The 13,597-nt window shown below is 43.3% G+C and overlaps 1 protein-coding gene across 4 annotated transcripts in view; it reads right to left on the reverse strand.

The window, feature by feature from the left end:
* The window catches only part of usp34 (ubiquitin specific peptidase 34), a 247,547-nt gene that overhangs the window by 167,992 nt on the left and 65,958 nt on the right, over positions 1-13,597 (reverse strand). For all 4 annotated transcript variants that reach the window (XM_067989067.1, XM_067989065.1, XM_067989066.1 and 1 more), the window contains exons 19-21: positions 12,176-12,271; positions 5,672-5,754; positions 417-571 (exon numbers count right to left, since the gene is read on the reverse strand). In XM_067989067.1, coding sequence (XP_067845168.1) covers positions 417-571; positions 5,672-5,754; positions 12,176-12,271 — 334 coding nt within the window. The remainder of the gene's footprint in view (positions 1-416; positions 572-5,671; positions 5,755-12,175; positions 12,272-13,597) is intronic.

Here is a 13,597-nt window from a genome sequence, read left to right on the forward strand (position 1 = left end):
ACAATTTGACAAAATGGGAAAACAATTGAAACTGGCATCTATTATAAGCTATAATGGATAAGGCAAAAATCTGTTACATAATACATAGTGCATTGTCTAGTAACTTACCCTTTATTGGCATTTCATTCATTATATACACAAATCTTATACATAAAAAACCTGTAGTCACGAGTCTAAATTTTGATTTACAATTGAAAGATTTTCTAAATTTAATCTATTAAACTGTTACGAGCTAACATAATTTGTTATTGACATTCCTAACAACAAAACTTGTATATCTTCCAAATTGCACAAAGACACGACTTAATGATTTGAGCTAATGAAAATGTATTAAAGTTTACACCACTGCTGTTCACAAGCAAAATAAAAACGATTACAGCAATACCCAGGGATGTAAACTGCAAAGTATCACCAACCTTCTCTAAAAAAAGATGCTTGTATGTTTCCATGCCCATAGCATGCTGGTCTTTACTGCGAACCTGATTCAGGAACCAGTGCAATGCATCGTCATAGCATTCGGGGTCCTCCACAAGGCAGTGCCACAAGATATCCACCTGGTCAAGACTTAGCCCTAAGGTAAAATACACAGATGTTACAGTTGAGGCTCTTGGGGTGGGGAATAGAAAAATACATCAACATATTTTAAATCTAAACTTTAAAGATAAGTGCAAGTTGAATACAGCTTTGTGATGCCACGGAGTTTGAAAATAAATTACAGCAAAGTGGTACAACACCATCCAAAGTGGGCATTAATTTCATAACACTATCATCAGTGCCTTTGGAGGGGTTAATACTCAATTGTTCATATTGATTCTAAAAAGAAAAAATATTTATAGCATGCTTTAAAAAGCAACTAGGAAATTGATATAAAAAGATAATTATGGATGGTCAACTGCCATAACAGTAAATTATTTGTACTTTTTCATTTTTTATACTCAAGATGCTGGGAGTATGAAATGTTACAACTTTTTACATCTAGTGTCAGCATTAAGCACTTTCTGATACAGGTGCAAGATAGAGCTCCTTTAATAAATTAAACGAAGTAAATAATTTGATTAACAATAAATTAATTAAATAAATAAATATAATAATGGGAGAACAGGAGATGTGTTGCTGCTGCAATATGTGGGAGCTTGTGGACATTTTGGTCCAGGGCGCCTACATATGCAGCTCGAGGAACTTCGGCTTCGAGTTGAGGAGCTGGAGTCTGAGCTGCGGACATTGCGAAACATCAGGGAGGGAAGAAAGCTACCTGAACCTTTTGCTCCAGGAGGCAGCCAATCCCTTAGATTAAATACTTCAGAATTGACATGTGGTCAGGGACAGGAGAGTGTGACTGCGAGTGAGGCAGGCGTGGGGATCCAGGAAGTAGTATTGCAGGAGCCTCAGTCCCTGCGCTTGTCCAATAGATTTGAGGTTCTTGCAACTCTTGTGGACAAGTGCGGGGACGATAAGCAAACTGACCACAGCACCGTGGTACAGGAAGCTGTTCGAGTGGGGGGAGTAAAAAGGAAGGTGGTTGTAGTAGGCGACAGTATAGTTAGGGGGATAGACACTGTTCCCTGCAGCCAGGAGCATGAGCCCCGAAGGCTATGATGCCTACCCGGTGCTAGGGTTAAGGACATCACCTCCAGGCTGGAGAAGAACTTGGAGTGGGGGGGGGGGTGGGAGGATCCAGTTGTCGTGCACCAACGACATAGGTAGGACTAAGAAAAAAGGTTCTGCTGAGAGTGTTTGAGCAGCTAGGGACTAAATTAAAAAGCAGAACCACAAAGGTAATAATCTCTGGATTATTACCTTAGCCATGAACAAATTGGTATAGGGTAAATAAGATCAGAGGGATCAATGCGTGGCTCAAAGATTGGTGTGGGAGAAGTGGGTTTTGATTTGCGGGGCACTGGCACCAGTACTGGGGAAAGAGAGCTGTTCCGTTGGGACGGACTACACCTGAACTATGCTGGGACCAGAGTTCTAGTGAATTGAATAACTAGGGAGGTAGATAGGGCTTTAAACTAAATGGGGGGGAAGGGGATGGTCCCAGTGGAGAGAAATCTAGAATGCTAAAACAGAAAAGACAAAGAAGCAGTGGAGGAAAGCGATTGGGGTAAGGATAACCAGATTGTTTCAGGAAGGGACAGAGCGTACAAACAAGAGAGTGCACGAACAAATAGGGTCCGGGTAAGAAAAAATGGTAAGAAGACAAATAGGGCCATAGTACAAAAAAATGTTAAGATGTCTAAAAATGTTAAAAAGACAAATCTAAAGGCACTGTAGCTGAATGCACAAAGTATTCGTAATAAGGTAAACGGATATGATATAATTGCGATTACGGAGACATGGCTGCAGGGTGACCAAGGTTGGGAGCTGAATATCCAAGGGTATTTGATATTTAGGAAGGACAGGAGGTGGGGTGGCATTGTCAGCAAAGGATGAAATCAGAGCAATAGTGAGAAAGGATATTGGCTCAGAAAATCAAGATGGAGTATCAGTCTGGGTGGAGTTAAGCACCACCAAGGGGCAGAAAACATTAGTGGGAGTTGTCTATACGCCTCCAAACAGTAGTGGTAATGTAGGGGATGGCATCAAACAGGAAATTAGAGAGGCATGTAACAAGGGTACTACAGTAATCATGGGTGACTTTAATCTACGTATAGACTGGCCAAACCAAATTAGCAATAATACTGTGGAAGATGAATTCCTGGAGTGTGTACGAGATGTTTTTTTTAGACCAGTAAGTTGAGGAGCCAACCAGGGAACAAGCTACCCTAGAATGGGTATTGTGCAAAGAGAAGGAGTTAATTAATAATCTTGTTGTGTAGGGTCCTTTAGGGAAGAGTGACCATAACACGATAGAATTCTTCATTAAGATGGAAAGTGACGTAGTCCAAACCAAAACAAAGTAAAACTACGAAGGTATGAGGAGTGAGTTGGCTATAATAGATTGGGCAGCTTCATTAAAAGGCATGACGGTGGATAGGCAATGGCTAACATTTAAGGAACGAATGCATGAATTGCAACAATTATACATTCCTTTCTGGTGCAAAAGCACAAAAAGGAAAAGCGGCCCAACCATGGCGAACAAAAAAAATTACGGATAGTATTAGATCCAAAGAGGAGTCATATAAAGTTGCCAGAAAAAGTAGCAAACCTGAGGATTGGGAGCAGTTTAGAATTCAGCAGAAAAGGACTTGATTAAGAGGGGGAAAATAGAGTATGAGAGTAAACTTGCAGAGAACATAAAAGTGGACTGTAAAAGCTTCTACAAGTATGTAAAAAGAAAAAGATTAGTGAAGACAAATGTAGGTCCCTTACAGTGAGAAATGGGAGAATTTATAATGGGGAACAAGGAATTAAACAAATATTTTGGTTCTGTCTTCATGGAAGAGGACACAAATAACTTCCCAGAAATGCTAAGGAACCAAGGGACTAGCGAGAAGGAGTGGTTACAGTCTCAGGATACAGGTTAGGACATTTAGGACTGAGATGAGAAATTTCTTCACTCAGAGGGTGGTGAACCTGTGGAATTCTCTACCACAGAAGGCTGTGGAGGCCAAGTCACTGAACATATTTAAGAAGGAGATAGATAGATTTCTAGACACAAAAGGCATCGGGGGGGTGTGGTGGTACGGGGAGGGGGGTGTGGTGGTACGGGGAGGGGGGTGTGGTGGTACGGGGAGGGGGGTGTGGTGGTACGGGGAGGGGGGTGTGGTGGTACGGGGAGGGGGGTGTGGTGGTACGGGGAGGGGGGTGTGGTGGTACGGGGAGGGGGGTGTGGTGGTACGGGGAGGGGGGTGTGGTGGTACGGGGAGGGGGGTGTGGTGGTACGGGGAGGGGGGTGTGGTGGTACGGGGAGGGGGGTGTGGTGGTACGGGGAGGGGGGTGTGGTGGTACGGGGAGGGGGGTGTGGTGGTACGGGGAGGGGGGTGTGGTGGTACGGGGAGGGGGGTGTGGTGGTACGGGGAGGGGGGTGTGGTGGTACGGGGAGGGGGGTGTGGTGGTACGGGGAGGGAGTGGGAATATGGTATTGAGATAAAGGATCAGCCATGATCATAGTGAATGGCGGAGCAGGCTCGAAGGGCCGAATGGCCTACTCCTGCTCCTATTTTCTATGTTTCAACTCTGCCCACGATTGTGTTTTAACCCCAAACTAACAAAACACTGAATTTCACAAGTGCGACACTTTTATTCCCCACATCAGTTATCTCTGTGGTCTCTAAAGATGCAAACTAATTAGTACCAAAACATGGATAGTTTAGTGCTGTGAGAATGTATTTTGAACATGTACTTGTATGACAAGATCCGGATCATGTCCAATAGTACAGTTTTTGTGGGAAACTAGTTCCTTTTTGGATTAACATCTTACAGTAGATAAAAAAAAATCTGGTAGTTTGACCACTTAAGATAAATGAAGCACAACTTGGGGACCTAATCTTCAATATCGTCTTAAACCTAAAATATAATGTAGGTCCACCCAGCAGATGACTCTAGTGTGCTGGAAAAATAGGAGTTTAAATACCACCATGTTTGGATTTGAATTTCATTTGCACAAAGCATGTTATTTGCCACACTAACCATTCAATTCTCTGTGCACCTTTCATGAATATGGTCACAACTAAATTTTCACAAACTGAATTTCTTGTTGGAGGTGGACTGCAACAGAGCTGGGTGTGAGATCCTAAGTAATTGAAGACTGCAACACATAAAAAGGGCCAGATTATCATACCCTAAACAATTGCATTCAACACCCTGGTAGCAATGAATAAGTTACTTGCATTTGGCATTAAGCTTTTAGAATTGATACGGTTTCCAATGGCAAAAATGGAAGGAAGAAATCCTTACATAGTTAGACTGACTCTTAAAAGCCACGCTGAGAATTGGGGATTCTTTGGGCATTGGGTCACATTCGCTTTTAATCTGAGGGGACAGGTTCGGCCAGTAGCAATTTATAGATCCAAATTAAAGTTCACTTTCAAGTGCTCCTCAGCCAGTATGGAAGCAACAGAATTATGGTCATTCCTTCCTCCCAAATCATGTAAATAGCCCATGGTATGACAGGATAATACAGGAAATAAAACTAATCCTATAGCTCAAATGTATGGCCTCATGCTGCCAAACCTCAGCAGCGATTTATTTTGAAAAATTGGCAGAAAATCAATCATTGGGTAATTTCATCCATCAAAAGTTATCTGGATTGCTTCTAGATCCACTCAAGTAGTTGGACCCTAGGCCACTTCAAAGGAATCTGCCATGACATTCTCCACCTCTGTGAAATGTTAAGCAGAAAGAAAGGTCAGGTTATGACAACTCAGGTGTCATATCTGAGACATAGGAGTCCGGAAGAAGTCACAAGTTTATTTATATATGTCATTGTAGTACTGGTGTCTGTCCAGACTCTTGCAATTTGTTGCAAAATTGTTCCTTAAAGACCACCAGTTCCCACACTCCTCTAAGGTCAAGCTTTGTTTATCTGGCATGACTCATTTATCACACACCTTAGCTCCATGCTCCCACCATCTTGGCTGAGATAAGCTTACTCAATATAAGTCAGTGATCAAATCTAGGACCTTCTGGTCTCTGTGGCTCAGTACCTCACCACATAATACGTTGCCAATAAGCCAAAAGGAATTTTTCTTAAAGAAGCATTCCAGTTGTTAACAGCAAAAAAACTTACTAAAATGGTCTGGAGATCCTAGAGTTGAAAAAACACACGTCAGAAACTGCAAGCGAACCTGAACTTCTGCGCCATGGCTGTACCTGTATTGAAATAGCCAGCAGAAGTAGAGTTAATGTTGGGAAGTTAGTAAGAAAAGGCAGATCTTGTTTATATTCAAGTATATACAACAATCGTGCTTGCATGCGCGCACACTCGTGCGCATGTGTTCGCTCTCTCGTAAAAGTTTCAAGTTTACTCATCCAGACACTGTCGGGCTCCAGGGACTATCAATGCATAATTATTAGGGAAAACCCCTGCCTGTTTTGACACGTTAATGCATCATAGATTGACCTAGACCTAGCTCAAGACTCAGGGACTTTCACCTGGCTGGAAAATCAACCTATAAAATTGGAATCTGCGTTTTGGGAGAATTGGGGTTTGGAGGGGGTTGAATCTGGAGTTTGGCTCATTGAATTTCTAGTGTCTGTCAGCAGGGAGAGGAGGGGAGGACATGGGCATTCCAGGTCTGACATCATTGGTTTGTAACTTTCTAAGAAATCTCCATATACATTAAATTTGGTGTTTTGTGACTGGTTCCTGGAAGTCCATCTGTCTGTGTCCATTTTTGAATCAACATAACGCAGCTGATAGATCAGACAATAATCTATTGCTTTCAAATTTTGATTGCTTTCAAAATTCATTTTTTTTTAAATTAAAAGCTCTCAAATGAGGAAGAGGAAAGACACTATCTGTACACCTCTCAGCTTAATATACTTCTGAAGATTGCAGCATTTATAATTCAAAAAAATGTTATCGTAGGTAAACAGTACAGTGGCAAATATATTATACATACATTAGCAAACACAAACACACATCCTTTGTTCTAGAAAAACTCAATATAAACATTAACTGAATAACTTTTAAAACTTGCTCTTTAGCTTTTCTTCAAATAATTTTGAAAAACCAAATAGATTTTGCTATAGACTGAGAAAGAAGCATGCCATCATCTACTGATGCTTCCTGGAAACTGCACACAGTGCACATGCTCAGACTGCAGGATATGGCTTTGGCTAAAAGAGTCACCACTCCGAAGCAAAGCGGAATGACATGCTCTCTTCCATGGAGTGTCACTCCATTTCATTAATGAAGAATAGAGCTGAGAGGATGGACAGCCTCATGTTAAAAGGGCTATGACCACTCCCTGCAAGTTTGGCAGAGATGGAGAATTTGATGCTGCTGGTCACAAACAATTTGAACATTTAGGCAGTGTAATCCTTTTCAATTCAGGAAACTGAATAAGTTCACAATACGGCCCGAAGTGCAACGTTGGTCTAATTATTGCCCCTGAACTTTAGGGAAACCAGCAACATTGTAGAACTGAATAACCCTCTCATGTTGCTACCTTGGAGTCACACCAAAATTGATGAATTCCCCAGCTCTCCTAAAGATGGCATCTGTTGCTTAATTAATGCTGGGTGATGTTACAGAAGTCCCGTGTTGCAGTCTGAAATGAACCAGTGGCTTAAAAGTTGAGAGCTGCATTCGTTTTTGTAGCCACAGTAGAACTATTCAAGCACTTGATCTGAGTTGCAGATCTGTGTATACAAGCCGGCATAGGTCATCTAGCGCTTCCTTTGTGAATCTAAGCCTGTTAAGGTACAGATTCTCATTCATATACTCATAAGATCACCTGGGCCTATATACTCGTACAAGAAGGAAGATAGTAACGGATCATCCTGATATTCCCGTCCAATATAAAGCGTCTGCTGCTAAAGGGCTGGGAGGATTCCACCACTACACAGACCAGAAATCGCAGCAGCCCAAAAACAAGGCAGAAACCCAGAAAAAACAGGTACCACCCAAATATGCTGTCCCACAGACAAGCCGAGCAACAGCCTGACATAGCCATACTCACAGAATCATATTCTTCAGCCAACGTCTCAGACTCTTCCATCACCATCCCTGGGTATGTCCTGTCCCACCGGCAGGACAGACCCACCAGAGGTGGCAGTACAGTGAAATACAGTCGGGAGGGAGTGGCCCTGGGAGTCTTCAACATTGACTCTGGACCCCATGAAATCTCATGGCATCAGGTCAAACATGGGCAAGGAAACCTCCTGCTGATTACCACCTATCATCCTCCCTCAGCTGATGAATCAGTCCTCCTCCATGTTGAGCACCACTTGGAGGAAGCACTGAGGGTAGCAAGGGCACAAAATGTACTCTGGGTGGGGGACTTCAATCCCCATGACCAAGAGTGGCTCGGTAGCACCACTACTGACCGAGCTGGCCAAGTCCTGAAGGACATAGCTGCCAGATTGGGCCTGCGGCAGGTGGTGAGCCAACCAACACGAGGGAAAAACCTACTTGACCTCGTCTTCACCAATCTACCTGTCGCAGGTGCATCTGTCCATGACAGTATTGGTAGGAGTGACCACTGCACAAGTCCTCGTGGAGACGAAGTCCCTTCTTCGCACTGAGGACACCATCCAATGTGTTGTGTGGCACTATCACCGTGCGAAATGGGATTGATTCAGAATAGATCTAGCAGCTCAAAACTGGGCATCCATGAGGCGCTGTGGGCCATCAGCAGCAGCAGAATTGTATTCCAGCACAATATGTAACCTCATGGCCCGGCATATTCCTCACTCTACCATTACCAACAAGCCAGGGGATCAATCCTGGTTCAATAAGGAGTGTAGAAGAGCATGCCAGGAGCAGCACCAGGCGTACCTAAAAATGGGTGCCAACCTGGTGAAGCTACAACTCAGGACCACGTGCATGCTAAACAGCGGAAGCAACATGCTGTAGACAGCGCTAAGCGATTCCACAACCAACGGACCAGATCAAAGCTCTGCAGTCCTGCCACATCCAGTCGTGAATGGTGGGGGACAATTAAACAACTAACGGGAGGAGGAGGCTCTGTAAACATCCCCATCCTCAATGATGGCAGAGTCCAGCACGTGAGTGCAAAAGACAAGGCTGAAGCGTTTGCAACCATCTTCAGCCAGAAGTGCCGAGTAAATGATCCATCTCGGCCTCCTCCAGATATCCCCACCATCACAGAAGCCAGTCTTCAGCCAATTCCATTCACTCCACGTGATATCAAGGAACGGCTGAGTGCACTGGATACAGCAACGGCTATGGGCCCCGACAACATCCCAGCTGAAGACTTGTGCTCCAAAACAGTACAGCTACAACACTGGCATCGACCCGACAATGTGGAAAATTGCCCAGGTATGTCCTGTCCACAAAAAGCAGGACAAATCCAATCTGGCCAATTACTGCCCCATCAGTCTACTCTCAATCATCAGCAAATTGATGTAAACTGTCGTCGACAGTGCTATCAAATAACACTTACTCACCAATAACCTGCTCACCGATGCTCAGTTTGGGTTCTGCCAAGACCACTCAACTCCAGACCCCATTACAGCCTTGGTCCAAACATGGACAAAAGAGCTGAATTCCAGAGGTGAGGTGAGAGTGACTGCCCTTGACATCAAGTCAGCATTTGACGGAGTGTGGCACCAAGGAGCCCTAGTAAAATTGAAGTCAATGGGAATCAGGGGGAAAACTCTCCAGTGGCTGGAGTTATACCGAGCACAAAGGAAGATGGTAGTGGTTGTTGGAGGCCAATCATCTCAGCCCCAGGACATTGCTGCAGGAGTTCCTCAGGGCAGTGTCCTAGGCCCAACCACCTTCAGCTGCTTCATCAATGACCTTCCCTCCATCAGAAGATCAGAAATGGGGATGTTCGCTGATGATTGCACAGTGTTCAGTTCCATTTGCAACCCCTCAGATAATGAAGCAGTCCGTGCCCGCATGCAGCAACACCTGGACAACATCCAAGCTTGGGCTGATAAGTGGCAAGTGGCAGACAATGACCATCTCCAACAAGAGAGTGTCTAACCACCTTCCCTTGACATTCAACAGCATTACCATCACTGAATCCCCCACCATCAACATCCTGGGGGTCACCACTGACCAGAAACTTAACTGGACCAGCCACATAAATACTGTGGCTACAAGAGCAGGGCAGAGGCTGGGTATTCTTCGGCAAGTGACTCACCTTCTGACTCCCCAAAGCCTTTCCACCATCTACAAGGCACAAGTCAGTAGTGTGATGGAATACTCTCCATTTGCCTGGATGAGTGCAGCTCCAACAACACTCAAGAAGCTCGACACCATCCAGGACAAAGCAGCCCGCTAGATTGGCACCCCATCCACCACCCTAAACATTCACTCCCTTCACCACCGGCACACTGTGGCTGCAGTGTGTACCATCCACAGGATGCACTGCAGCAACTCGCCAAGGCTTCTTCAACAGCACCTCCCAAACCCACGACCTCTACCACCTAGAAGGACAAGGGCAGCAGGCACATGGGAACAACACCGCCTGCACGTTCCCCTCCAGGTCACACACCATCCTGACTTGGAAATATATCGCCGTTCCTTCATCGTCGCTGGGTCAAAATCCTGGAACTCCCAACCTAACAGCACTGTGGGAGAACCTTCACCACATGGACTGCAGCAGTTCAAGAAGGCAGCTCACCACCACCTTCTCAAGGGCAATTAGGGATGGGCAATAAATGCTGGCCTTGCCAGCGATGCCCACATCCCATGAACGAATAACATTAAAAAAATGCACTGCTATCATGATTCCCCCATCATCATTAAGCCCCGAGAGCATGGTAAAATGCGAGGAAATTTAGGGTCATTATATGTATTTCTCAAGAGTACAACTCTCTCCATTTCCTCCAATGAACTTATCCACAATGTCAAACAAAACCACGCAAGAAATTTCAGTTAAATATACTTCAGAAAGGGTGTGGAACAGTCTTGACATAACGTACAGGGTGGATAAAGGGGAACCAGTGGATGTAGTGTATTTAGACTTCCAGAAGGCATTCGACAAGGTGCCACATAAAAGATTATTGCTCAAGATAAAGAATCACTGGATTGGGGGTAATATTCTGGCATGGGTGGAGGATTGGTTATCTAACAGGAAGCAGAGAGTTGGGATAAATGGTTCATTCTCGGACTGGCAACCAGTAGCCAGTGGTGTTCCGCAGGGGTCGGTGCTGGGTCCCCAACTCTTTACAATCTATATTAACGATTTGGAGGAGGGGACCGAGTGTAACATATCAAAGTTTGCAGATGATACAAAGATGGGAGGGAAAGTAGAGAGTGAGGAGGACATAAAAAACCTACAAGGGGATATAGACAGGCTAGGTGAGTGGGCGGAGATTTGGCAGATGCAATACAATATTGGAAAATGTGAGGTTATGCACTTTGGCAAGAAAAATCAGAGAGCAAGTTATTATCTCAATGGCGAGAAACTGGAAAGTACTGCAGTACAAAGAGATCTGGGGGTCCTAGTGCAAGAAAATCAAAAAGTTAGTATGCAGGTGCAGCAGGTGATCAAGAAGGCCAACGGAATGTTGGCTTTTATTGCTAGGGGGATAGAATATAAAAACAGGGAGGTATTGCTGCAGTTATATAAGGTATTAGTGAGACCGCACCTGGAATACTGCATACAGTTTTGGTGTCCATACTTAAGAAAAGACATACTTGCTCTCGAGGCAGTACAAAGAAGGTTCACTCGGCTAATCCCAGGGATGAGGGGGTGGACATATGAGGAGAGGTTGTGTAGATTGGGACTCTACTCATTGGAGTTCAGAAGAATGAGAGGCGATCTTATTGAAACATATAAGATTGTGAAGGGGCTTGATCGGGTGGATGCGGTAAGGATGTTCCCAAGGATGGGTGAAACTAGAACTAGGGGGCATAATCTTAGAATAAGGGGCTGCTCTTTCAAAACTGAGATGAGGAGAAACTTCTTCACTCAGAGGGTAGTAGGTCTATGGAATTTGCTGCCCCAGAAAGCTGTGGAAGCTACATCATTAAATAAATTTAAAACAGAAATAGACAGTTTCCTAGAAGTAAAGGGAATTAGGGGTTACGGGGAGCAGGCAGGAAATTGGACATGAAGCTGAGTTCGGATCGGTCAAGACCCTGTGGGTGGCGGAGCGGGCCCAGGGGCTGAGTGGCCGGGTCCTGCTCCTACTTCTTGTGTTCTTTAGATTTGAGGTTAGGATCAGATCAGCCATGACCTTATTGAATGGCGGAGCAGGCTCAAGGGGCCAATTGGCCTACTCCTGCTCCTATTTCTTATGTTCTTATGTTCTTAAAACTTAATTCCATTCTCTACCAATATTGTTTCCGTACATAACTATGAACTTTTTTGATATTTCCTTGATTTAAGCATATACTCCAAATTTATCTTGCATTTGATAATTGGGACCTTCAACCACAAAATTCATAATACCAATGTGCAAAGTATGTCCCTGAAGAAAATTAACTGCACAATTTATACCTTTTCAAAATAGGAAAAAGATTTTGGGTATTACATAGTCTACTATTTCAGTTTAAGTGGTTCCTAGCAGTAAAAACTAACCAGATGTTTAAATTCATGTTAAGTTCAATTTTTTTTTTAAAAAGTCATTAGTTGAATATACTTACAACAGATGTTTATGCACTCCCTCTCTAACTGCCTGAATGTAGTGTATCAGGTTGTCAAAGAAAAGTTTCATCATGTTTAGTTCCTTTTCTGCCCACCTACAAAATAAAAAAAATACATGATTAACTGACATGTAGATCTTTCATGGCATTATTCATGCATAGTCCAGACCTGGAGTGCATCTTTTGATCTTCATTACAGTTCCACTGCAGCCTAAACAGCAGTTCACCCATTACTGTATTACACTATTAAAGCAAATATCTCATGACTAATTTGAGGTAAAATTATTACACATTGTACCGGTATGGATAGATACCGGCTTCGCAGATATATTTGTAATACGATTTATCTAACACTTTATAAAACTAGTCTATGGTGCAAGCAAGTAACTTTGATCTTCCGTCCCTCAAACCACTTATTCCCATTTACTTAGTTTATGAAACCTTTCTTTTTCTCAGTTATTTATACAATTATAAAAAACATCTCTTGTCTTGGTGGATTATTCTTGCTAATGTTGTTATTGGTGTAATATTGCTCAGGGAGGTTTTTCTCCACTGGAGTGACTACAGTGATCAATATCTGAATCTGATCATTTGTCAGGGTCCAAGCCACCGTGGTTGGCTCCAGTTGCTAAGTCCAAAGTTAGCATCAAAGCACCTCTTCTGGCCCCAGCACAAACATCAGTCCCACCTTAGTAAAACACCATTTCATCACAGACACGAGCTCAGAATTGTTATTTAATGACAAACAGTATAAAATCCTGACAAAAACATGACATTTTCTCCCCACCCTCCCCCCTCCAAACTTGCATCTCACACTTCTTGTGAATTGTCTACCCGATTCTTCATTGTACACACCGAATATTGTTTTTCCACAAGAGCAGGGAGAAACGTACAACTCTAAAGATGCAGATTTAACATACAGAATTTTTCTTATATGCCCAGATATTTAATTTGTAACTTAATAAATAGAATCATAGAATGATATAGCTCAGAAGGAGGCTTTCTCTATATCCCTGCAAATTTTCCCCTTCAAGTATTTATCCAATCCCGTCTTAAAACTTATTATTGTAACTGCTTCTATCACCCTTTCAGACAATGCATTCTAGATCATAACAATTCACTGCGTAAAAAGATTTCTCCTTATCTCGCCTCTGGCTCTTTTGCCAATTACCTTAAATCGACGTCCTCTGGTTACCGACCCTTTTGCTTATTTCGGTGTTTAAGTGTTTATTCCAACCAATCACTAATTTTTGCCCAATACACACGAGCCATTAAACCTTATATGTTCCAGTGGTTCAAAAAGATGTTGAAGATTCCAGGGCACTATTTGAAGAACAGCCAGGAACTCTGTGTTCGGACTAACCTTCTTCCCTCAACCAACTCCAGTTAAAAAAAAATTAACTGCTAACTTCATTGCTGTTT

The sequence above is a fragment of the Heptranchias perlo genome, chromosome 8, assembly GCF_035084215.1.
Source record: "Heptranchias perlo isolate sHepPer1 chromosome 8, sHepPer1.hap1, whole genome shotgun sequence".
NCBI classification, from domain to species: Eukaryota; Metazoa; Chordata; class Chondrichthyes; order Hexanchiformes; family Hexanchidae; genus Heptranchias; species Heptranchias perlo.